This window comes from Anas platyrhynchos, chromosome 3 (genome assembly GCF_047663525.1).
Source record: "Anas platyrhynchos isolate ZD024472 breed Pekin duck chromosome 3, IASCAAS_PekinDuck_T2T, whole genome shotgun sequence".
NCBI classification, from domain to species: domain Eukaryota; kingdom Metazoa; phylum Chordata; class Aves; order Anseriformes; family Anatidae; genus Anas; species Anas platyrhynchos.
The window spans coordinates 15,036,721-15,062,751 of NC_092589.1; the positions used below are offsets into that span (position 1 = coordinate 15,036,721).

The window sequence follows — 26,031 nt, forward strand, 5'->3', positions numbered from 1 at the left end:
CTTGCACGCAGCGGGAGAGCCACAGCACGTGCAGAAAGCTGGGCACCTGCTTCCACGCACTGCCCTCGCCCCCAGAGATATCGCTTGCCCTGTGACCCCAAACCCTTTTCAAAGCAGTGCTTTCTGCAACACCACCTCCCCTCCCAGCGAGATTAGCACGCATGTCCCAGGCTCTAAACGTATTTATTTGCAGCTACAGAGCACACCTGTTTCAAAAGGGTGCTCCCCAGCAGCCTGCCTATCCCTGATGACCCTCTTTTGATCTGTTACTTAACGGGTCCGTGCATCGCCCAGATTTGTGCCACTGCTGTGCAGGCACAGGTCCGGATAGCAGCGGGTCCCTCGCTAATCCCTGCAGATCCCCACAGGACGGGATTGATCCACGACGATCAGAACAGTGTGTCCGTGATCCCCACAAGTTATTCAACTTTCAGGGAGGAAAGTTACAAATCTGGATCTACCTGATCATATGGGATAAGTAGGAACTGCTCTCGGGCAGCGGAACTATGGCAAGGACATCCTTTGTATAGGGTTGTGGTGAGCACAGCTGTGTAATGCTGCTTGCAACCTGCAAAATCCCCTCCCCTGATCATGGCTTTTTAAACCCGCAGCACAATAAAGCAGCTTCTCCTTTTGATTTGCTCTTTATTCACCCGCACAGCACCGCTGCTGCTGGCCGAGAAGGCAGGGAGCGCACACACGTCTGTCACTGCCCCCATCCTCAGCTGAGGTGACCGTAAGGGAAAGGGAGCACACCCACATCCACGCAAACACGCGTCCTGCCAAGTGGAAAACAAAAAAAACACAACAAAAAAGCAAACGCAGGGGCTCAATGAACCTGATGGCATTCAAACCTCACAGGTGTAATTTCCCAGAGCATCCCAGACGAGGCTGGCAGAGGGGAGAGGAAAATGGGGTGAAAACACAAGGCGTGAGCAGTACCAGAACAGGCACCCTGCAAAAATGGAGCTGTGCAACTACCCAAAGCTCATCCATGGGCTGGAAAATGGCCTGGCAGAGAAGCAGCCTGAGCTCTGTGCAACCAAGGACCCTCAGACATCTGTTTTTGCACAGGATGCAGCCAGCGAGGAGGCAGAGGTGCTAAGGAGCACTTCTGCTGGAGCCACACGCTGAAGGTGAAGGCTGGAACACAAAGCCAGGCAGCACTGAGGGCTCTTCGAAAGGCACATCTGTGCCCCTGGTGGGATCTGGAACCTTAATGGCAGGCCTCACACTCCCTTTGTGCCGATGTGGCACATTTTCTCCACCGGCATCCAGCTCTCCCGACTTCCTAAAGCCAAGGCACTGCGTCCTGTGTCGCGATATACACGGATGAGGCACTGCCAGTGCATGCAGAGGGGAAGAGGGAGTTGTACTCCCTTTCCAGAAGCCACGTCCCTGGTGCCAGCAAGCAGGAGCGAAGAACTGGGACAGCAGCGGGTTCCTCATCAGGCGCCGCAGCTCAGGGAGGTGGGCCAGTGACGTGCGTGAAGATGACCTGGGATGAAGGCCGACGTCAGCCTGCTTCAAGAGCCTCCCCTGGGGGGAGCGTGACACAGCGTGCACGGCTTGACAGCACGCTCCTGCCTCTCTGCTCTCCCACAGGTGGCACTCGGGTGGCTTCATAAGCACAGCAGGCAAAGGGACAAGCACAGCGTCCTGTAAAAAGGTTAGGTCCATCCTTCCTCATCTTCACAGCTGGCTGCCCTCAGCTGTCCAGAGTTCCCCTCGTGGGATGGCCGCTCGGGACAGAACCCAGCCTTTTTTCCATGTGCAACACATTCAGCGGGCCCTCGGTGCCACTGCATTAACCCCGAGCCTTTCATTTTTCCTGTCCTCTGGGAGAGAAAGCCCACCCCAGCAGCCCCAGCTGCAGTCATCCGCCTGGGCAGTCCCTTTTTAATTGCATTAAAGGTCACCATCTCACAGCGCACGCACACTTAGCAGGCACGTCCTGCTCCCACCAGCCCTTGGAAGGGTGCCTGACTCTTTAATCCCCGGGCAGCTGAGCTCAGAACAGCTCCGCTTTGCTCGGTGCTTTGCCCTTGAGCTCGCTGCCGCCGGCTGCTCGCTTTACGCAGGCAGACAGAAGCCGCTTCCCCGCTGCAGGGACACGCGTGGGGCTGCCCAGGAGCTCCGAGTGCCACCCAGAGGCCTCCCGGCAAGAGCCTGCTCTCCCATCGCGAGCTCTCAGCACTCCTCCGTGTCCTGAGCCAGGCTTGGCAGCGTGGTGGTGCCACTGAGATGGCACAGCGGCTCACTGAGGATATAAAACTCTTCCTCTGCAGGCAAGGCGATGGTTCCTCCGCAAGGTTTTAGTAGGTTATGCTTTGAAACATCGTTGATAAAGCCACGATGCACTAAGCAGCCTGCGCCAGCCCTGCCACGGGGAGAGGCAGGAGCAATGCTGCCCTGGGGGGGCTTTGCTTTGTGCTCCCCTCTCCAGAAAGTTACCTCTGCCGCGGGCCTTCAGCTGCCGTCATGCTGCCCACACGTCGGTGTGCTGCTGGTGCACCTGGAGTAAGACATGAACCGCTTGTAACGCCGTGTGCCTAAGGGAAGGATGGCCCCGAGCAGCGGGGCGGCGAAGCAGGGCCATGAGGATGCCGGGCTCGGAGCCATCACACAGCTCATAAAAAGGGAGAAATGCCCTACCAAGGCATCGTGGGCTGGCATCACCCCCAAGATCTGCACCAGCCGGAGCGCTGCTATTTTAATAAACCTGCTGTGCTGCCTTCCCAGACCTATTCAGCCTTGGTTTAAGGCTTTCCCCGCTAGTTTTGCTTTAAATCTTGTCCTTTTAGGCAGCATGAAATTCGGTACCCACCTGTGGCTGAGAGCACAGCTTTTCACCCGCCACCCCAGCCCTGTTGGTCTCTGCAGGCTACTGCCCAAGCAGCAGCAAGAAGGGACCAGGCTGACCAAAAATGAGGTTTTATTTTCTGCATGGAGGTTTCCAGCAGCTATTTTTAAAAAAAACAACAACAAAGAACTTCTGACATGCAAGTCCCTCACCACACTGGCCTAGACCAGTGAGGCCACTGTGCTGACCACAGGTGACACAAGCACCCTCGTCTGAAAAGGGGGGACAGAAGTGGTAAAATCACGGGGGAGCAAACTCTGTGCATTCCGTGGCGCGAGCGAGATCGAAATAGAAACCCTGCGACCTGCCTAGAAAGAGCTAGCCAGCTGTCAGAGCCCTCACACGCTGCACAGCAAGGAGCTGCAGCTTACCTGGTGCCACGGAGCAGCTTGGCTTTTAGCACAGAGCTGCCTGCAAGCACCCGCCGTGACAGGGGTGCTCCTTCCCACCTGCCCGGGTGGGTGTTGGCCAAATCAAACCTGCAGGTTCAGACGCAGTGCCCTCGTTTTCTTTCCAAGTGCTCTGAATTTCACACGGGAGGCGGCTAAACGTTCCTGAAATGATTCATCCCCAGCTCTTCGACGTGGCCTGCTCGAGAAATGGGTGCCAGTGCACGCACCTTGGGCCTGGCCCACGGGCGGCTCCGCGCCAGCCAGCTGAAGCAGAAGAGACAACAATGTGACTTGTTTTGGTTCGCTGACCACACCGTGGAAGAAAGAAAAGCTAGCTCGAGCCCAAAATAATACTGTTTTGAAAACAGCCAGGAAAGGCACCTCTGACTCTAACTAACGCAGAGGAAGTGGTTAAGAAGGGCAGGCAATAATTAAGACTGCAAGTAACAGTGAAATCAGTCACGATTTTTAAGAGAAGGACAAAAGTTAAAGGACAACAACACCAGGGGAGCGAACTGAACTAAGGGCTCGGGACCTGGGCATCGCAGGAAGGTACTCAAACAAAAAACCTAGTTCAGAAACATCTGGTAATTCCTTAACAAGAAATGCTGTCAGGGGATCAGACAAACCACCCCGGTGCCTGGAGGGAGGGGCAGCACCGCAGCCTGGTTAGACCGCGCTATCTTCAGCTCCCAGGGCCAAGAGGCAAGCGTACAAAAGATCAAACCAGGCACAATTACCAACAGCGTGCACGGCAATATGCGGGGACTGGAACAAAACGCAAACCCCGAGAAGCCAAGATCCCAAAGCATTCAGCAGCTTGTCGGTAGCACCTTATATTCACCCTCCCTCGCTGAAGACGCTGGCTTTTCAAGGAACTTGCCAGGCTCCTTCTGCTTCCTTGCAAGAAGCAGGTCGCAGGGATACGTCCATTAGGGACTCCCAATTGCCGTTTGGCTTGCCCAAACCCTACAGATTGTGCACCTGTAGCGCAGCCAGCCCTGCTTTGTACAAGGGAGAGGCAGTCCTGCAGCCAGACCAGCAGCAGGAGGAACTCAAACAGGCTGGTACCACAAAGAGGAGGAACGTCTGCAGATCCTGGGTTTTCTGGGTACCACGATCTTGCCAGAACTGGCAGATGCAAAGCCTGTGCTGGCTTAGTTTTTAATATGCGCTGAAATTGCCTTGGCGAATTAAAATACGGCTTTAGAAGAATAATCCCTGCTTAAAATCAACGTGTAATTAGAGAGGCATGTAAAGGCCAGTTAGAGCTGGGCCCCACTGCAGTTCCCCCTGCGCTCAGCAGCGGCACGCACGGCCCCGCTGTCCTTCACGTTGTGACAGCCAAAGCACAGGGCACAGGCACGTCTTACCTGCAGGGGGAACAGAAAAAAGCAAAAAAAAAACCCACCCCAAACCAACAACGAGGCTGATTTTCCTGCACTGCCACAAAGCACAAGCTGGTCTGCTCTTCCCCTACTCAACGCTCTGCACGTAGCAGTCAGTCTTGTCTGCCACAGGGCTTTTGTGAGCCTCCTCTGAAACTTGTTTTGCTTCCTCTGCGCCCAGTTATGACTATATTTACCACCCCATTACTATATATATGCCACCCTATTATCCCCTGTAACCCAAGTAGCCCACATTCAGTGGCAAAGGGGCTTCTAGGCAGCATCCAGCCATGACCTCACTCCTGGGGAGGCCAAGAACCATCAGAAGTCAGGCAGCGAGTCCTGGCACACAGTGCTGCCCCCAAAAATCACCCACAGCTTGCAGGGCACAGTCCTCTGGGCCAGGATTTTACATCTGGGGCCCAGGCCATGGTGACTATTCATCTGGGCCAAGAACCTCACGCTTCAGCAATCCCGAGCCTCCCTTCAGCTTCCATCACGCTCGAGCCTCAGTGCAAGGCTATTTGTTTGCAAAAAGCTCTTCCTTTCCTTCTTCTCTGCGGTGGCTTTCCTCCAGACCAGATGTGGGCAGATAAGAGCCAAGCGCACGCTCCTCAGAGTAGACACAAAAGCTGAGATATTGTATTCAAGTCTTTAGAAAAAGAGAAATGCATTTAAATGAAAAGTGCATGGAAATGTTAGCTATCACCCTACTACACAGCTAATAATAATAATAATAAATTTGTGAATTTAAAAGAAATTGCAGTAGGACTCTCCATAGCTTTAAAGAATTCAAAGACGCAGCGCGGGGAGCTCACCGGGCAGGCATCAGGGAGCAGAGTTTGCCGAGGGCTAGCCTCTCCCTGCCCTGGCTGCACAGGGAGAACACCACGAGCAATCAGAAATGAAACACTTCGGCTCGCTGGCAAGTCGCAGAGCTGAGGAAACCAACTGGGAGCCTGAAAAAGCAGAAAGGTGATTCTCCTCTTCGAACCCCCGCGTGAGAAGGGAGGGCACACGCGATAAGATCTGCCAGCTCCAGCCTCTTGGAGGGCACCGACCGGAATCCGTTGGTTTCTGACTGCTCAGGAATAATAATCCTCCATCCAATTAACTGGGCTTTCTACAGAAAACATGTTTAGATGAGTGTTCTTATAATCCGGCACATCTAAAGTAGCTTCAGCGAGCCAATCTTAATACACCGACTTTGGAGATTTTAACTGAGCTCTCATTTCCATACAAAAGCAGATTAATTATTTGTGAGCTTTCCCTCTAGTAAACACAAAGTGAGTCACCCTTTCACTTTCAAAAAGGAAGCTAAAAATGAACATACTGTGTAACCCTGTAATTCTTACAGGGCTCTGGGAGGAAATGCCAGGAGGGGCTCACAGGACTGGGTACGATTTACCTTGTTGGTCGCCCTGAGCCCACGCTGCTGTGCGCCAGCTGCTCTACAGGTGGTAATGGTCTTCCCACTGACCCCAGCCTGTGAGAAGGTGCATAAGGCTTTTTCTGTACAGCTGAGATGCTCCAGAATGTAAGAAAAGCAGAAGCAAGGCTGCAGCAGAGCCCCAGGGAGCCTGGGGACAGCAGCAGTACCGGCAGCACGGCTATTAGCATTCGGTCCTCCAGCTCCGGCCCATTTTGGAGAACAGAAATGTATGTGGTCTGACAGCCCTGTGTGTTTCTCTTCTCACCACTGAAAGGGAAAAGCATTCAACTATCATCCCAGCCGCTGAGGACTCCTATTCCCAGCATCCACGTCTTGAACTCTATGAAAGAGGCTTGAAGTCCTTCACATTTCCACTGGCAGAAGTCACAGGTGAGTGCACGTCGCCTCAAGTGTTAGTGTGAAGGTGCATTAATCGCATTGTGCCTAAACAAGATTCTCCTCATTTGCCCAGGTTTTGTTATTAGCACAAGTCCTGGTGAGTTTTCTGAAGCAAACCTCTCTCCCTGGGACTTGCCTTTACAATACAAACCACTGAAGCACTTCCAACCTGAAATTTATTGTTTCCAGCTGAGTCTGCATCTGGTGCTTTTTGCTTCACATTTGGACTTTGGTCCCAAAGCATCCGCGGAGTAGGAAACAGAGACTGCCTTCTCAGCACGTATTATTCCCGTAGCCAAAGGCTAGTTACTGGGCCAGTTCTTGGCTAAGAAGCGGCAGCGTGGAGAACTCCTGCTCTCCGCCCCAAATCAATTCCCGGCGTGTAACACAGAGAACAGCGTAAAGCCATCGATGTTCCCGAAAACCTGAGCTGCTTCAGTTACAGAAACCAAACCGGCTCTCCCCTTTTTGGCAGCAGACCAGCACCTATTGAAAGCAGCAGCACTGAATAAATCTCTTCCACGGTTGAGGCTGCTAGAAAACCCGGCAGCCTTTTCAGTACTGGGTAGGCACATTTGTAAAGAGGAAGAGGTGGGTGAGACGGATCTCAGCGCTGGCTGAGCAATGCGAGGACAGCCCTACCTGCTGCAACAGAAGAGGATGCTGCTGTTCACGAGGATTCTCCTCTGTCCAGCCTCAGGGGCAGCCTGCCTGTTATGAGCATGGTTTTGTTAAAAGGAAAGCCCTGTGGTCAAACAGGAGCCGTGCTGACAAGAAGATACTAGCAGGACACTGCTGCCCTCTGAGATTTGATGGTCCATACCCTGCCAGCCCTGATGGCTGCCCAAAAACCTACCTGCAAGGCAGCACAGCTCAGACAGGGGAGAGCTACAAGGTGCCGCTGCTGACGGAGGTCACCAGATGCCTCTCGAGCAGGAGCTGCGTTTTTACAGACGCCTTTATGATTTACATTCAAGCCACAAATCCCTTCAATAGAAGCAGATGGAGGTGGATTGCGTTGGGCTGTTATCGCCTTCATCAAATCCCCTTTTCTCCCCCCGACTTTCCTGACAGGCAGATTTCCCTGACCTACTTTTCCAGAAAAGTTTCAGCTACTTCCCCTGAATTGCAATGAGCTCCCACGTGCCAGCAAGCAGCTCCTTGAGAGCAGGCAGCGCCTCCCAGGAGGAATGGCTGGAGCACGCCAGCCAGAAGCCCCCAGTGCAAGCCCACCCCGGGCTGCTGTGGCACAAAGACACAGGCCAAAGACCATGCAAGCTGGGCTCTGTACATGAGCAGACACCCGTGTTTCCCCACAGAAAGTTTAAGCAAATTCTGTTTGTGCCTATATGAAGGTCAGAGGAAAGGCCCAGCAGGGACATGGAGGCCCTGAAGCGTGTCCAGAGCAGGGCTGTGAAGCTGGTGAAGGGCCTGGAGCACAAGGCCTTTGAGGAGCAGCTGAGGGAATTGAGGGTGTTTGGTCTGGAGAAGATGAGGCTCAGGGGAGACCTCATTGCTCTCTGCAACTGCCTGAAAGGAAGGGGTGGGGAGCTGGGGGTCGGCCTCTTCTCACAGTGATAGGGCTAGAGGGAATGGCCTCAAGTTGCGCCATGAGAGGTTCAGGTTGGAAATGAGGAGACATTTCTGCTCAGAAAGAGCAGTCAGGCACTGGGATGGGTTGCCCAGGGAGGTGGTGGGGTCACCGTCCCTGGGGGTGTTCAAGGAAAGGCTGGACATGGTGCTTGGGGACATGGGTTAGTGGTGACATTGGTGGTGAGGGCTTTCTCAGAGGGGAGAGCAGGCGTCTGGCTGGCAGGCCTTACACAAAAACACGCCTCAGCAGCCACAGGACGGGGGACACAGAACCATAAGCGCAGAATAAAACGCTCGCTACCACACCACTGAGTCACGACAGGGATCAAAAGAAAATGCAGAGCTCATGGGAACGTGCAGCTGGGGCAGGCTGCTGGCACGGGCAGCCAAACCACTCGGCCCCAGCTGCCACAGCACCTCGCAGCGCGGCTCCTGGCAGAGGCTGATGGCAATGTGCTCCTGAAGCCCCCGCGTGACGGCTCCCCCGGGATTCAGCATCGACGTCCCTCTTTCTAAGGAAAGGGAAGACGTCTGATATCACCCAGCGCTTCGGGGAAAGAAACCAGAGGAAGGAATATTCCTACTTCAAGTACAAGTGCTGATCTCTGGAAAGTTTCAAGGGCTGCAGGCCGTTATTTTGCCAAGAAGAGCCATGTCAGATTCTTAATGCGCTCGGTCAGAGAAGAAAAATAAGGTTGAGCCTGAGCAGTCCAGCTTGCATTCCTGAAATGCAAATCTAAGCTGCATCCAAGTCTTCAGCACAGCATCACAAATACTCCCTGAAATAGAGCCCCGTGGAATGAGCCCGTCGATGTGCACAGAATATGGTCTCACAACAGACACTCCCTGGGCCAGAGTTCTTCAGGATTGTATTCATCTTCTCCAAGAAGGATTATTTTGATTTAGGATAATACTGAACAGGCACCTGAGTGTGCAGACCCCCTCCGGATCTCCACTGGTGAGCTTTCACCATGACAACTGACAATGTATTCCTGCTATTTATTTAAACAAGCATCTTGAGGCGTGAGGACTTTCCCCTTCGTTCTGTAGCAGCCCAGCATTTTAAGAAGCTCCTCTGAGAAACCTCACTGAAGGCCTTTTGGGAATCCTACTGGGCAGCCTACCAACAAGATCTCACAGTTCTTATGCCCCAACAACTCCACAACATCTGAGAGTTAAGTCTTCTTTTCATACACCAATGTCATGCCTGTCCATGTGCTCCACTACCTGCTCCTTAGCTTCCTCTTTTCAGCTGAGGATATCAAGGTAGTGTCACATAGCTAGATACAGATTTGAACTTTTTTCTCCCCAATTTTGTTAAAAATTCCCCAGTCTCACAACTCCATTAAAATAAAGTTCATTGAATCAAGATGTCAAGGCTAAGAAAACAACAGGAAGCCAGGATACACAAGTACCTTTACTGTTCTTGGTCAAACCCAAAGTTATTTATATAAAGGAATTTCATCTAAAAGAATTCTTGGAGCAGGGTTTCTTCGTCAATGACTGGCATCCCAACCCCAGTGATGGGGCACTCCCTGGGCAATGCCCAACGCTTCTGTGTGAGGCTGACCTGTTATTACCACATCGTCCACCAGAGCAGAGATTAGCAAAGCTGCTGTGCCTTTTCCACCCAGAAGGCAAACCAATCTGGATTTGTCACAGTGATTCCTCGGATGGTGAGGTCCTTCCACAAACTAACCCATCACATTAGGAGGAACGGCGAACACATCCAGTCACTGATGTTAAATTAACTGAAGTTACTTTGTCTCAAGCTCCCTATTTCTCCAGCCTTCAGAGAGAGAGCAAACAGAGCTTGGCAGCCTCAGAAACGTGTCAGACACGCTACTGAACCCATCCAGCTCCCAGAAACGTGGGAGGAAGCAACGCTACCACACAGACTTCAGCGGAGCGCTTACCCAGAACCAGCACAGCTACACCAGACATCCTCACCTCCCCTCCTTCCTCCTCCAAGGCCCCTGAGATCCAAGGGCGGCTGTGCGAAGGGCTTCTCACACCAAGCCACCTCTCGCAGGACAGCTGGACAGCCACAGGAGGAGATAGTGACGCGCTGCCACCACGCTGGCCTCCGCAGCTGTCACCCAGGGGCACTGCCTTCAAATCCCAGCAGGACAAGGTGCTCCCTACAGAGTGCTCTTCCTGAAAACGAAGCTTCGCCTTATGGTGCTGCACTGCTTTCACTGTCACTTGGCCAAGCCATGAGCACTCGGCCTGTTCAGCAGACGGGTCCTTATGGAGGCACCTGAGAAGGAACAGCCTGCAGATTCGCCCCAGGAGGCAATCCTCGTGAAGCAGGCACCCACGGACAACACTTGGCAATGACCAGCAGATATCCCAGCGAGAATTTGCTCCAAAAGCCATCTCAGCTCTTGGGTCCGTGGCTTCCCTATGGCTACCAGTCAGTAGCAGGGCTGCTCAACCACTACTGCACCCTCCCTGGTCCATGAGAGAAGACAGACAGACCCTGGGGAAGGCTGCTCCCAGACCTCTTTGGCACTGATTATTACAATATTTGTGGTTGATAATAACCCAACGTATTACTGTGAGATATTGCCCAGCCACATCTTTACTGTGTGAGCATTTACAGCTTTTACTGCGGAACCACTGGTGGGCTCCTCACCGGTGTGGTCTATCACGGGCCTCCTCGCACAGCCGGTGAAGGGATCTTGGAGAAAAGGCAGCGAGGCAGAGCAAGGCCAGCCAGCTGAGCTCAGCCGAGGGGAATGAACTCCCAACGCCCTCTCGAAGCATTGCAGCCAGCTGGAAATCTCAGTGTCACGAAATTTCTGGGCTCACACAAGCACTCAACAACCACAAGTCCCGGCACCGCTGGCAGCTGAAGAGCAGCCAGCCCACGGGGCTGTAGGAGAGGACTTTAAGGGTCTGCACCCAAAGGGTGAGCAGTGGTTAGTAAAAGTGGGAATTGAGACCTCAAAACCAAAAGGCGCTGATCTTAAAATAGCAGGAATACCTGCTCAAACCAGGACACCATACCCACAGCAGAAGCATGCTCCACAGCCCTGGTCTAGGTGCTGTTTGTCAAGGGGATGCCTAGGATCCCATCCAACAGGCTATTTTTAAGACCTGGATCTTTAACTTGAGCTTTTCATTAGGCCGCGTGGATATCCCGGGCAGGGTTCAGCCACTCACCGGATCCCATGACCAGTACAGAAATAGCTCACGGTTATTTTATCACTGACACTTCTGTCATTTGCTGTGACCCCCTCTCCACACGTGCAGCCAACCGAGACATCAGAAGCAGGTTTCTTGCAGACGGTTTTGACTGCGCACAGCTGGCAATGAAATTTCTTTTCCTCCTTACTGGGGGAGCAAAGAAGCCACAAGTACTTTTCTTTTTTTGCGGCTGCACGAGAGGTGGACGTGCTGCCCTTCCTGAAGCCCACTGCTCCCAAGGAGGCAGCTCCTCCAGCCCTCTGTGTACTGCTGGACGATCCCAAACTTACACCAGGGCACAGAAAAAGGGAGTCTTGGTCAAGGGTGTTTCATACCAACACACAGAGCAGTGAAGGATGCTAGACAAGTATCTTGCTAGAACAAATTCATGGAGCTGGAGGCTTTCCAGAGGAGAGAACACAGTGTTGGTTTGTTACTGCAGAAAAGACATCAGTAACAAGGCACAAGGACAGCAGGATTCAGATCCGCAGGAGCTTCCAGGAGCAGTATGTTTCAAAGGTGGGCTAGGAAATACCGTTTTGTTGTCTTAAGTCTGGATTTGGGATTACCTAGAAGGACAGAAATAGCCTGCTATCAAAGGAAAGCAGAACTGCGTCAAAAGTTGACTTCCAGCCATACCCATTGTGTAAGCATTATCCAGAAGTCAGCCACGTGAGGAATGAGAGAAGACGCCAATCATGATCTTCTCCAGGGCCCTCTTCAGCCTCCCAGCTGGCAAACAAACCAACAGCCAACTATTCCAGGAGAGGACAACATCTCTGGAAGAAAGCTTCCCACTTGGGCTGTGCCAAATTGGCAGGCACACAAGGGCTGGCTCCCGAGGGCTCGGCTTCAGCACCTCTTGGGCCCTGCTCCAGCCACAGCCCTGGGGAGGAGGAAGAGGAGGAGGAAGAGGAGGAGGTCAGCCACGTCCACGTGCGCCTGGCGGCTTGTTTCCAGTCGCAGGAGGATGCGACTGCTCCGTTCGGGCAGTGCTGCCAGCAGGATCTGAGGATGTCAGCAGTCTGTTCTGCCTTTCTGCCTTGCACAAGTCGCCCACGTGCATGGTATTGGTTCATACAAGCCTATTTCAGAAGGAGTTGAGAAAGTTATTACCATTATTTCTACCTTTGCCTGCTCAATCTTGTTGTCCTAGTTACCAGAGCCCTGGTGTCTAAGGCAACCAGCCTTGGCAAGTAAGCAGCACAACGCGGTGAGATGCAACACAAATATTTAAGATGACTTTCTGGAACAGCAGAAGTAGAAACAACTAAGGGTAGTTCTGTGCCTGTTAGACTCTCTGTCAGCCCCCCAGGAGCCCAGGAACGGACGCTCAGGCATGCCTGTGGTACACCCAGGAGGCACGTGCTGGGCAGCAAACCCAGCTCACACAGGCAGGAGCTCTCCCTGCACACCCCCTCGCACAGAATTAACTCTGCAACAGTCCCGTGCCCAGACTGAAGATCAGCACCAGCGCTACCATTAAATAAATGACCATCCTCTGTCCACGTACGGCCTCTGCAGCACCCAGGCCCCGTGTCCCTAGCGAGCTGGGATATTTCACGCAGGCATTACGCGGCATCTCCATCTGGGAACTGCGGTAACACGACACTCCTGTGGTCTCTGAGATCAGGAACAGCTCTGCAAGAATTCAAGCCCTGATCACATGTTTGCTTCTCTGTTGGTTTTTTATCCTACACGTCCGATACCCAGAACACCCCCAGGGGCAAGGCAGTGGTATCACTGAGCCGAAAGTCGCCTTCAGCAAACCGTGTGGCTTGAGTGGTGTAAGGGGAACCACAACATGATCAGACTCACACGTCCATCTGGCAACTCTCTAGCCTTGGAAGAACAGGGATATATTAAGAAATCATCATTATATTATATATTACAAGAAAACATATAATATTGTAAGCATATATTATAAGAAATTATATAATATATTATAAGAAAACATTATATATTATAAGGAAACATTCACCCACTTTGGTACATGCAATAAAATGACCCCACATCCCTAAGCAGGCATTACACTGGGTGGATCAGCCACGGCCACTCCAGTTCCCCACTTTCCAGCCCCTGACAGACAGGGTTGAGAGGCACAACAGAAACCAAAGGGTCAGGTCCAACTACTCGGGCAGTCCCTGAGCCACTGAGAGGAGCTGATACTTTCTCTCTCCATAGTCCAGCAACTCTGAACTGTTATGATCATGACCCAAAAGTATACTCAACTGCATAGAAAGCCCAGCTTGTCCTGAACATGAAGTACACAGTAGTGCTGGGCACCTCACAAGAGAAACGAAAACAACGTTATTGTACTGAGAAAGATGGTCAAGATCCTGAAGACAAGAAAATGTCAGTCCAGATATGCACAAAATGCCCCACAACGCATAACCATAAGGATGTGCTTAAAATTCAATCTAAAGGAAACAAAAAAGAGACTGCTATCTCTCCCCAACCCTTAATTTCCCTATTTTACAGCCGTGTCTAGCATTTAATTAATCAGTTTCTTATCTGCTAGAAAGCATCCACATGAAAGGGGAAGTTTCATTTTCTCCCACGGTGATTCACGTTGTCTCACACAAAGAGATACGCACCCAGGGCCCTGCGAGCATCCTTACAAGAAAGCTTTGGAGCTGCAGAACAGAATTTGTGAGTCTGTGGAGCTGGCAGGGCTTAGGTCTGAGGTCCTAAGTTACCTTGGGAGCTTTAAAAATCCTGCCTTCAAGGGCTTAGCTCACGGCCCTGTTTGAGCTACACTCCACTTAAACAAGCTCCAGAGGAATAAGCTGCCCTGCAGCAAGCGCCCTTTTAAGAGCTGTGTTTCTGCTTAAGTCACCAATGTCTTCTCATCTAAAAGGAAAACAGCAAATTACTTCCAAAAAGCTTGATTTTAAACTGCAGCGTAGCTCGCTCTGACCAAAATGCACCAGAGCCGGGAGGCAACAAAATATTTTCACTACCACAGGAGTGAGCAAGCAGGGGCTGCAGTGGGGACAGTGTGGACATCCCGCATGGGCTGCAAAGGTACCGTGGGCAGGTCTTTCAGCAACCATCACGAGAGATTCCCCACTTTTTTCCATCTGAAAAAACGACACATTTGAGATCTCCGAAGACTGCACACACCGCTTTCGGAGCAGCATGCGCGGCGTTGCGAGCAAGCCCAGCAGCGTGCTCTCTGCTGAGAAGTAGCCTGGCCTGCTTCAGCACAAGAGGCAATAAAAACACAGCGCTAGGCTCAGTGAAGTGCCGTGAGTAATCCTCTGAACCACCTTATAAGGGCTGACAATCAGTCAGGGCACGGCAGTCTTCCAGCGTTTTCCAAAATCCCAGAAAAAAAACGGGCATTTCCCCCGCCTCCTTGTGTACGGCATCTCTCAAAGCTTGAGCTGAAGCACCCGATGCTGAGCACCTGGCTGAGCCTCAGCCACACAACACCTCCATCCCTTTGGCTTGCGGCAGCAGCAGGAGTCAGCAGGCTTCATGCAGGCGCTCCAGTCAGCCCCTCTGCTTGCTCGCAAGTGCCACGTAGGAAGCAGAAATTATTCCAGCAATTCTAGAGACAACCTGAAACGCGAGGCTCGTCCACCATTTGCATTCCTGTCAGCACTGCTCCTGCCTCCCCCTGTGCTGTCACAGCCCGACAGCAAGCCCACCCTCACCTCTGGTGACGCTGCGGGATGTGAAAGCTCCGCAACCTGCAAAGCACAAGGATAAATCCCGCACGTGCACGTGTCTCACTGACGGCAGACATAAGACACAAGGCCAACTGTGCATTTTTAGGGGTTGCTAGCTCTTTCTGGGAGTCAGTCTTGATTTTGCACAGCTGCTGATGAGGCGGGTATCCGAGCACCAGCGATAACCTGTCTAGCACACCCCTCTGGCTCCTGCTTGAGCTGTGTCTGGTGTGAGATTTGGAAGCTCTGGGAAGATGGCTGCCGCTCAGTCAGTGAATGCTGTCAGCTCACAGCCCGGCTACAGCACGGCCACTCAGGCTTAAAACACCCCCGTGCCCAGGAAAATCTGTACCAGCCTCACATATAATGAAAAAGGATGAGCGCTTACACACACACGCTGCTTGCAATTCCCTCGGGAATCCCAGTGCTTCAGTGCAGCTCCACTGTGCCTCGGTCCTTGCAGAAGAGCCTCTCTTTCAGCTGCAGACATATTTCCATTTCTGCAGGGAATTTTGTTCCAGGCATCACCTCAAGAAGGTGCCAGGGGTTGACAGCACTTGGTAACACACCCGGCATGACTGGCGCTGGGTGAGAAACGCTTTATTTTGCCCCATTATCCTACAAATCACCATAACCGAGGCCACAGTAATCAAACGAGACATCAGTGACAAAACAAGGAGGAGGTTAAGCCAGGAAAACCTTCTCCTGACACAGCTGCCCCTGACAGAAAGCACTGCAGGGCTCCGTGTGGTGCCTCACGCCGCAGGCCGTGCCTGTAGGAGCACCACCAGGCAGCCTCCAGACACTGCTCACAGCTTTTCCCCACACCCCCGAGGCTCAAACAGATCTCATGGTTCTTCTCCAGGCTCCTTTCAGGCCCTTGCAAGGGACTGAGCATCACCCTGGCTCTTTGGGGACACCGATGTCCCTTTTGGAGGATGCCGCCAAGCCAGCAGGCCCCGTGCCTTGTTCTCAGCTCCCCGTGATTCCCGCCCCACCGCCGTGCGTTCGAGCACATGATGAACTGACTCAACCTGTTAATCCAGCAAAGAACAAACCTAAAAAAAAATAATAATAATAGAAAATAATGATTTGTTTCCTTGTGGGCCAGCACTGAGGCAGCTTGCCACACACGCGCTGCAGCTAGCAGCAGAGGAGGGCTGCCAGTCCCAAGCTGTTGGGCTGGGGCTGCCAACTGATGCCATCCACAGCATCGCACCCAGTGTAGGGTCTGGAATTCTGCCTGGGATAGGAACAAAGCTTTTCCCCTTTCTTTTGACCAGCCCAAGGCGTGAGTCACCTGGGGGAAGCGCTTCCAATGCCAGGCGCACCCATCACGGCTTCCACTCAGGGCGAAACAGCAGCAATTAGCCACCTCAGGGTGACTCTCACCTTCTTCTCCCTCAGCACACCCAAAAGTGTGAATGCATCTCCATCGTCACAGCGTTGTTGGCTTGATCTGAGTACTTTTATTTCATCTGTTTTGTCCTGTGCCCAATCCTGCAATCTGCTACAGCGGTTTCAAGCAACTACGCCGGCTGTGATGAGAGCTCACACGACAGCTTTGGGCCAGGTGTCCCAGCTACTTGCCTCACAGGAGATGAAAGATGCCAAACAACATCTAGTTTTTGAAAAAAAAAAAAAAAAAAAAAAAAATTAAAAAAAAAGAAAAAGAAAAATTAAAAATAAGAAAAAGAAAAAGAAAAAAAAAGCTGATATTTGAGGAGAGAATTAATAGAAAACCACTCGGTGTCAGGATCACGTCAAAGCCCAGCAGGTGAGCCTTCCTACTGGATGTTTTTCCATATTTTTGAAGCTCAGGTGGGCCATCAGTTTTGAAAGTCTGTCAGGCCTGGCCTCCTGGAGAGCATTCACAAGCACCAGACTTGCTCGGGTAAACCGAAAATGGCAACGCACCAAAAGCCCACAGAAAAATGATTCATCATTTATCGGTAACAACATAGCCTGGGTTGATGTCAAGCCACCTCTGAAATTTATTGTCCTTTTTTTAAGGTATGGCAAGAGAATAATGAGCTGCAAGGCTGAAAAGCGCCACCCCTTCAGAGAGGGGATGTGGACAAAGCAGAGGCCCACTTTCTGGGGTCACTACTCAGCAGCACAGTGTTGGATACTCTTTGGCAGGAGTCAACTCCAACATTTGCCAAGCTGAAAGCTCCAGAGAGGGAAGCTCAACAGCTTTAAAGTCACCGCTGCATTAAACAGCACCTGAGCCTTTATCCTGAGAAGCAAAGTTAGGGTTTTCTGAAGGTCTGATTGCCATCCTGGCACAGCACAACTCCACCAAGGTAGAGCAAGCCATGGGATTTGCTTCCCACGGCGGTCAGCCAGCCTTTCAGACAGCTCCCAGAAGGGCCGCAGACAGCTTTCCTTCTCTGTATGCCCAGGGACAAGCAGCTGACAGGAAATGGCGGCACTCGGCTTGAGAAAAGATTGATTTTTTTTTTCCCCTTTTCTAAGAAATAGGATTTGTAATTACCCAGTTTCCCGCTTGGTCTAAAAGCGGAGCCGCTGATGGGAGATCAATATTTGCGGCCGGTGGTGCACAGACAGCTCCAGTGCCCCTGCCCCTCTCCTGGGGGAGGGAGGAGGTTTGGGTGCAGGGTTTGGGTGCAGGGGAAGCGGAGGTTTCTCGGGAGGAAGGAGCAAAAGGCAAGGCATCCATCCTTAGCAGCCTGCAGCTCTGGCATTCCTCCCCTCACCCACCGAGCGAGGAGCTCCTCAGGAAGGACTGGAAAGCAGGAACACATGTTGCCCCCTCCTCACCAAAAATGAGGCTGACTAATCTCACCCAAGCCTGTATGAGAGGAGATGGAGCTCGGCTAACATGGATGAAGGAATCAAAAACCACAGGAGCCTTCCGGCAGCCGCGTTTCAAAGTGGGTTTTCAGCCAAATGTCTCTCTGCTTGCCAGCGGAGCTGCTGCGAGCTCTGCAGTCCCACCGGGCAGTGCTCCTCTGCGTCCAAAGGGGCAGCATCCCCACCACAATACCCCACTTCTCCTTCGGGCTGGTGAGAAATCCAACTGGGAAGGGAGAAAACAATTCCTGCCGGCTCATCGAGGCTCCCTGCTAAGGGTGTCAGCTGCTGAGAGCCAGCGCTGGGTTTTCACATCACCTCACGCTAAGAAGTGGCCCCGACCACCATTTTCAGGCAGGCTTTTCCTGGGCACCAGAGGGTATTTTGCACGCTGCAGTCGCAGCCCCTCGCGCTTGCTGCAATCCTCATGTGTTACTAAACTATTCGCACTACAGGTGATTCAGCAAGGCAGCCAGCGAAGCCTGGAAGGCTGCCAACAGCCATTGAGAAACAGCTTGAAATGCATCCCAAAGGACAGGGGAAGAATAAAAAAAAAAAACAGCCACACACCTCAAAGCTTTCTCCGATCTGCTTTGAAGCAGGTGCCTGAGGAAGGAGCTACCACTCACCAGGTTTGTTCCGCTCCGGAGCTGTGACCGCGGGCTGCCTGCTGTCAGGAGCAGGATTTTGCATCCAGCTGGGATAAAGCCCAGTCATCCACAGCATGGAGGCAGGTTTGGTGCTGAAAGCCTTGTTTTAGGGGCGTCTCACCCATTTCATCCACAAGCCTGGGAAACACACGGCTTGTCCTGCTGGGAAATCCCTGATTGCGTTAGGCACCTTCCTTCAGAGGAAGAGCTGCGAGAGCCTTCACAGTCAGACCTTTATTCTCAAGGACAGGAAAGGTTTGGTGTTCAGAGGATGATATTGCCCCAAAGCATCCCTCGGCAGCCGAAGTAAAAGCAACCTAAGCCTGCCTGAAGAATCACAGCGCTTTAAAGGAAACCTAAAGGGAGGGGGGAAGAAAGAGGGGCAAGAAAGAAAGTAGCCCTGTGAGACCTGGGCAACTCAAAGCACTTTTCTTCTCAGGTGCGTCCATGTGGAAGAGGCTACTGATGTCCTTCCATGAGAGAAGACGACAGAATCATGCTTGGATGGATATATTTAGAGGGCACTTGCTGTGGACCTGCATATATACCACGAGAGAGCTCGTGAGCTTCACTCAAGCACAAAGTACAGCGGGTAAGGAAGTGTTCAGCTTCGGTGGATTTGCTGTATGTTTGTCCTCCATATGGGAAATCTATTATTAATGTGGTGAAACTCAGCACAAGCAGAAAATCTTCGTGTTTCAGGCTGGAAATCTTAAGACAGCATCTCAAACCCAACGTTGGGCAACTGAAGATGGGCAATGAATGCACATACATGGCTTAAAGTGTAAAACAAGACTTCTTGAAAAGGTATTTTAATCAGTCATACCCAACCCCTTCCACATTCCCAAGCCTGAAAAACTCTCCACTACCTCATTTCACTGCTCTGGTCATTTTACTTCCAGCTGCCTCGCCGTGCTATCTGTCATTAGCAGACCTACTCCATCAGCAGGCTGCTCGGCAGCTTCGTCTCCTCCCAGACACCTCAAGCTGTCCGTGCACAAGAACAAGGTCACTGGGCACAAAACATATTCACATCCCTCATTACCCATCTTATCTAATGCCAAGGTATCACTCAGAAGCAACGACTCGCACTTGCAAAGCCCTGGATACCCTGCAGGTACAGAAGCCAGGGTGCTGAGCTGGTACTCCCAAGGAGCCCACAGGAGCGGGGAGAAGCAGGAAGGACTGACAGCTGCGTCACCACAGCTCAAGTGCATAAGTCTTTTGGAGCACACAATTCCAAACGTCCTTGCCAAAGGTGCTTACTCGCCACAGAAGTCCACGTTGTGGTCTTTAAGGTGCGTGCGCACACCTATTTTGGTTACACACCCAAAGAGGAACAGATGCTCTGCAGAGCACACATCTCATCTTGAGGGAAGAAAAGACTCATGATTGCAAAATAAGGGAAGAAGAAGTTGTTCCAAAGCCTCCTTTCAGGCAGCACAAGATAATTTCTCTCAAACCCGGAAAGGAGCAAGTCATCTCCCTTTCAGTGGCTTCATTTCACACAGTGAGTCAAGAACCAAGAGCCAGGGCACTCCAAAGGTACTTCCAGAAATCCTCACACAACATTTATTTATTTATTTATTTGTTAAGAAGATTCTTTTTCCCCAGCATTTGCTGTTCTACCTGCTGCTGCTGAGGATGTCCCTCATCTTGGGCAGCGAAGCCACGTCAGAAGTCAACCCACCAGCATCATTGATGGCCCAGGGCTCCTTCTTGAGGGCTCTCAGCAGCAAACATTTGCTATGCCCTTAGCTGAAATGCCTTGATTTCTTGGTTAAACCAGAACAGAATTCCAAAACCTCACGTGCTTTATTTGCATCATCAAATACCACTACTGCTGGCAAAACCAAATGTAACTCCACATTTCCCTTTCGTAAGCTCTTTTAGGGTGCTGTGCTGCCGGCAGCGACAAGGAAGATGCTCTGCAGAGCTGGCTCAGCCTGAGACCCCCCCAGCAGAGGAGGGCACCGAACATTTGTGACCTCAGCAGAAAGCTTCTTTGGCTTGAAATCACGATATCCACTCTGAAGGCAGAGACCAGGGAGCTTCTCACACCCCGTACTAACACGGACTGCTCGATCACAGCTACCCTGGATTTTAAACCTTGATCTACTTAGCGTTGCCTTCTGCCCCAGGAGTTCCACCTGCCTGCGCGTCTCACAGCCAGCTCTCCTTGAAAAGTCATCCACGTTCACCGTGGCAGGAAAAAAGTAGGTTGTAATTAAGCAGAGTTATTAATCTTTTGTCACTCGGGACCCCGAGCCTGTTCGTATTCACGTCAACAGGAGTGCCTGGCACTGCCAACAGGGTGGGACACCACTGCCTCATCATTTTTCAGAAGGAAATATAAGGTCTGGGGGCTGGTAACCGGCTGCCTTGTCTTCCTCCTTCACAGGCACCACATCCCTGCCTGCAGGGGTAGGGAACCAAGCCTCCCCCGCCTTAATTGTGGTGCGACGGCGTCCGGATTAAAGGATGGCAGTAATTGGATCGCGTGCTGTATTCACAACCAATAATAAGGTTAAGAGCTTTCCTTTCCCTCCTCTCGGCCAGGCCCCGGAGAGGCAGAGGTTTAGGGCAGGAGGGAGGTGTTAAAGCCTTCCTCCCCCAGCTGCCGCAGTGGCTTGCAGGCACGTTTCCCTCCGTACGTAGGCAGCAAGCACGCTGTGCTGTGCAGAGGATGAATGGGAGCACTTGAAACCACTCTCCTGTCACTCCGCGTCCCTTCGCATTAAATACCCACACGAGGCTGCTAGTCATCAAACAGCCTGGCCTGAAAACACACCGTCCCCTCCCAGCCCCTCTCCTGCACTCGCATCGACTCTCTGCAGGCTGCCTTCTCCGGCACCCTGCTGGAAAAGGAGAGCCAAGACCTCCAACCCCCCTTTAACCATCAATTTCCATTAAATGTGGATCTTTGTGGTCTGAGCCAGGGTGGAATGGGGCGACAGGATGGGGCTCCAAGAGGGCTTCTCTCCTGCTGCTCCCTTCTGAAACCTTCAGGCTTCCCCATCTCCGCTCCTCAGGCTGCCAAGCCAGAGCAGAGCCCCCAGCCATCTCCTCTGGCTTCAGCTTTCTCTCTCCAGAGCGCACGAGCAGTCTCTTAAGGCCCCATTTTCCCCAAAAAGGACAAGTTCCTCCCCTGGCGAGCGCTGGCACGCTGCAGCAGGACGCTGGCTTTCGGAGCAACGCTGCCACACGTCACGGTCACAGCACAAGCGAGGAAACAGCAACGCCACGGCCTGGAAACGAGCAGCTGGGAACAAAGTGTGGGGAACAGGAACGTGAGTGAGGCACAGAGCAAGCAGCTCCAGATCCAGGCTCCGCATCTCAGCCTCGCTTCAGCGTCCAAACCACAAGGTCGTCTTCCTGCTCCGCTTTACAAACGAGCGACTTGGTTAACAGCAAGCACGTGACGGAATTCATTCCTGCTGCACAACGGCCTCCCGAGAAACGAGAGAAAAGAGCTGACTAACCAACAAAGCGGTGGCGAGGCTGCGTCCTGCAGCCAGCTTTTGTATTGTGTTGTGGTTTTTTTTTGATGGGTATGTTCCTCGGGAAGCATCACACCAGTCAGTGCTCATTTCAGATCACCGTGCTTGAACTTCCAGCCGTTCACTTGGGGTCTAACCCAAAAGCAACCTGGGGGCAGACAGAAAACCCAAAAGTGCAGGTTCTGAAGAAGCGTTGTTCTCCATCCAGTAGGGCCGTGTTGAAACCATGCATTAAGCTGAAGTTGCGGACTTTTTTTTGGCAAATCTAACAGGTTTTCGACTTCTCTGTCCACCAGGGCAGCAGAACTGCTGCACCAGCTGCCCCCAGGTCCAGAAGTGCTCTGAGGAAGGTGCAAACACACAAGGAGCCACGGCACGAGCAGCCAGCCGCGGTACCTGTTGCTGAGCAGCTCGCTCGCCCTGTCTGCGGGCTAAAACAACGTGCTAATGAATGAACCACCACAAAGCGGTTACAAAACACCACTTGCAGCCCTGTCTACCGGAGGAAAAAAAGTACGTAGTGCTTAAGAGAGTGAGAAGGGCCTTTCAGCAAGGTTTGGAGGCAGCTGGCAGGGCTGGCCGGGCCGCACTGCTGCCTCTCCAAGCGTGCTGGAGGTGGGCCACTGTGGCCGAGCTGGGAAAAGCACTGAAACCAGGTCAAGGTTAGTCCACAGAACCACAGCAGCTTCCTCCAGGTGTTGGCTGCGGGCAGTTCTTCAGGGGCGAAGAGGCAGCAGCCGGGCAGAGCGTGTTGTGGAGACTTCAGAGACGAGGGATTCTCCATCGCCCAGGGTGTCCGGGACAGCTCTCCATGAAAAGGAGCCCATGACACAAGGCAGCTTCTGAAATCCAGCTCTGACAACTCACCTACTGATGGTGAGCACAAAGTTTCCTTACAGCTCCCTGCTTCTGTGATTCTTCATGGCAGCAGCAAGCCCAGCTACCACCCCATCATTTCCTATGCTGGTGTCTTCAACAGTGGGCAAGTGCCTCAAATCTGACCCCCTGCAGGCTCAGGAATATGGCACCATGGTACGAGAGGTCTCACGACACGACACGTTTCAGAACAGAGCATGGGGAGAGACCAAAGTGCCACAACAGCAGCAGTGCAGCCCTGCGGAAAAGATTTGGGCATCCATTTCGAAGCTTCTTCAACTGGAACAAAAACCATTTACATTTTCCTTTAAAAAAAAAAAAAAAAAGTTCAATTCTAAAGAATTGCACGGTAAAGATCCTTCACTCAAAAATAATTCTCACCACAACTGGTAAATTTGGATTTAGGCTTTCCACCCGCTTGCTCAGGCCCCTGAAATAAGGGGTGATGCTCCCCTAAGGAGCAGGGCAACAAAGTCAGCCCCAGGGGAGTGGGAACGTCTCCTCGGTCCGAGGTGACATGAGCAAGGCATAAATGCAGAGAAATGGGAACGCTGTCCTGTGGCCTGATGGCAGATTGAGGAACATAACAGGCAGAGGAAAAGCTTCGGTTAAGGGACTCGATAAACACCAGGGGGAAAAAAATGAGTAAATTATTCATATACACAGCACGGCATGAAATTCAAATGGACATCCTGGGTCTGCTTCTGACAAAGGAGCTCACAAGAAAGAAAGGAATACTCGGAGCCAGCAGCCTCAGGCAGGAGGTAGGAGCGGACCGAAATAAATGGCAATTGACGGGACTGCATTTCGGGGAAGTGCATCCAAGAACCTTCAGAAAGCCTAACTACAGGACAAGGCCTGCTATTCACTAAGAGAGAAAGAAAACCCCAAAGCTATTAAAACACATCCTGCGAGCATTGTCCGGCTGAAAAACAAAAGCCACGCAATAATGGGCTGTGGCCGCTGCAGCTTCGCAAGTAATAGCCTCTAAATCCCGAGAATAAGAGAAAATTAAGTAGAAAACAGAAAAGTTAAGATTCATAACTGAAGGTTACTCGGTTACGGGTGGGTAAGGAAATAGAGAAGCAAGGAAAAAAGGGAGAATGGTGCCAAGGTGTGCGGGGCCTTTGAGGGAAAGGAGCAATGAGAAGGAACTGGATGCATAAGGAAGGTGGGAAAACCAACAGGCTGCCAGAAGATGGCTGAAGGAACACAGGAAAAATGCAGGACAGATGAAAGGGAGCTCCTCTGAAATACGTAAGTAATGTACACCTAAAAATCCTGACCTAAATAATACAGATTCAGAGACGCTACCTGGGCAGAATTGCCCATGAGACATTTTGGGTGAATATGATCTTCCCTGGTAGAGAAGCGTTAAGGAACAACGAGAAGAGAGCAGGAGCCTTTGCAACCGGACTGCTCTTGTCCTAGCCCCGTGACCATTACAACAGCACAACAGCCGATTGTTAGTGGTCTTCAATTCTGGAGAATGGAACCGAAGGCGTGAGTTCAGCCATCACCCTAAGCCGCTATGAAAGGAATTTGGGTATCCTAGGCACAGAAAACAGGTAAAACCCACAGCTGTGCATGTGCATTTTTTGTCCAGGCGACGGTCCCATATGCAGAGGCTCTGCACCTCAACTTACTCTCTGCAGAGTCAGAAGGATTTCCAGTGAAAGTCTAAAAAACCAGCACGAGGAGGAAAATGAGGAGGGCCCAGAAAACCGAGAACACAACAGGAGTTTTTGTCAGCCAAGCAGAATCTCTCGCTGGCTTAGCCCGCACGAGGCAGGAGAAGCAGAAACCGCCCGCGAGATGACAGCGGGCAGCAGGCTGTAACGGTGCTGGCGTTGCAACAGGCCTGCGAGGAAATGCCCGTGCAGAAATGCCCCTGCAACTCCGGGCCGTGAGCATGGGGGATGAATCACCCCGCAGAGCGGCCCCGTAAGCACAGCGGCACCCGAAGCACCGCGCCTCTCCCCCGGGCCCGCTGCTGCCGGGCGCACGGAGGCACCTGAGCAAAAGCCATCGCAGGCATCAGACGGCCTCTAGGAACGTTTTGTTTTCTCGCTAGGACAAAGAGGAAATCATAATTCAGACACGGCAAACAGCACCGGCTACGAGGCTGCTTCCTCAGAGGCCGGGGCCTCTCCCTGCCCGGAGCTGCGCCGTCCCCCCCGTGGCATCCTACTGTCTTTTTGGGGAATTGTCTGCAGCCATTTGCTGCTCCCCGAGCAGCTTTTGCTGAGGCTGGAAGTTGGCCGTGAAAACCTGCGATTTACCCAGGGAAGCAGCGAAAGCATCAGAAGCAGACAAACGCTCGTTATTCCGGCTGGAAGGAGATGGTGCCTTAAAGGATCGCTGAGCACGGGGGCGTTCACCGCCAAGCCGGCCTCGGAGAGGGGGATTTGTAGGGGCTGCAGAGAAGCCAGGCTGAGCTCCCGTGGGGACGGAGCAGCCCCCTGAGCCCCGTGTGAGTGTGCCCGTGTACCTCAGAACCTGCCTTCGCCCTCCCAGCTCAGCCACGGCAATCCCTGAGCCAAAATGCTGCCTGCATCTCGCACCCCCGGCTAGAAACGCCGCGACCTATCGCGGAACCAGCATCCCCGACACGCCGGCTGTGTCACGGAAAACGAGCAAGAAGGAACCCCAATCGGGCCATCTTATCTCGTTTCCTAATTCTTCAAGAGCTCGCGGCCTCTCGGATATTAAAGGCAGCAGGCAGGAGAGGCGAGCTATTAACAGAGGGTGAAAAATAACACTGCTTGGCAAGCCCCGAGCCCCAGAGCGTGTTTGCACAAAGTCCTTCCACGCGTTTCTCCCGAGCGCGGAACAATGCGAGCACAGCACGGCGCTGCTTCCACGCAGACAGACATTTTATTTTATTCCGTGCACACACCTCTCCCAGCCGGGCCCCGAAACCACAGAGAGACCCCAGCAGGAAGGGCGACACCCCCGATCCGAGAGCGAGGCAGCCCCCAAAACTCAACGGGGACTTGGCTCAGCGCCCTGGGTTCCTCCCCAAAATCCTCCCGGCCTGGGCACGGCCCCTCGGCAGCCCCTACACTCGCTCAGGGCTGGGAGGATTAAGACCAGGGGCGTGTAGGGGACAAAAGCCCCGTTACTGGGCATTGCTTTGCCACCGCTGCCACTCCTGGAGCGCAGCACAGCCTCCCCACGAACCCAGCTCGTTTTTGGGGCTGGGAAGGGAGAATCGCCTCCCGGCAGCTGCTCCCAGCTTCTGCGTGCGAG

The 26,031-nt window shown here is 52.5% G+C and overlaps 1 protein-coding gene across 2 annotated transcripts in view; it reads right to left on the minus strand.

The window, feature by feature from the left end:
• LOC101804941 (phosphofurin acidic cluster sorting protein 1) overlaps nt 1–26,031 on the minus strand; it is a 42,742-nt gene that overhangs the window by 15,213 nt on the left and 1,498 nt on the right. Inside the window, exon 1 of one of the 2 annotated variants that reach the window (XM_038176532.2) lies at nt 2,455–2,498. The exons of the other annotated variant lie outside the window; for it this stretch is intronic. Coding sequence (XP_038032460.2) covers nt 2,455–2,483 — 29 coding nt within the window. The 5' untranslated portion in view covers nt 2,484–2,498. Of the gene's footprint in view, nt 1–2,454; nt 2,499–26,031 lie in introns of those variants that run through there. 2 annotated transcript variants of the gene reach the window in all.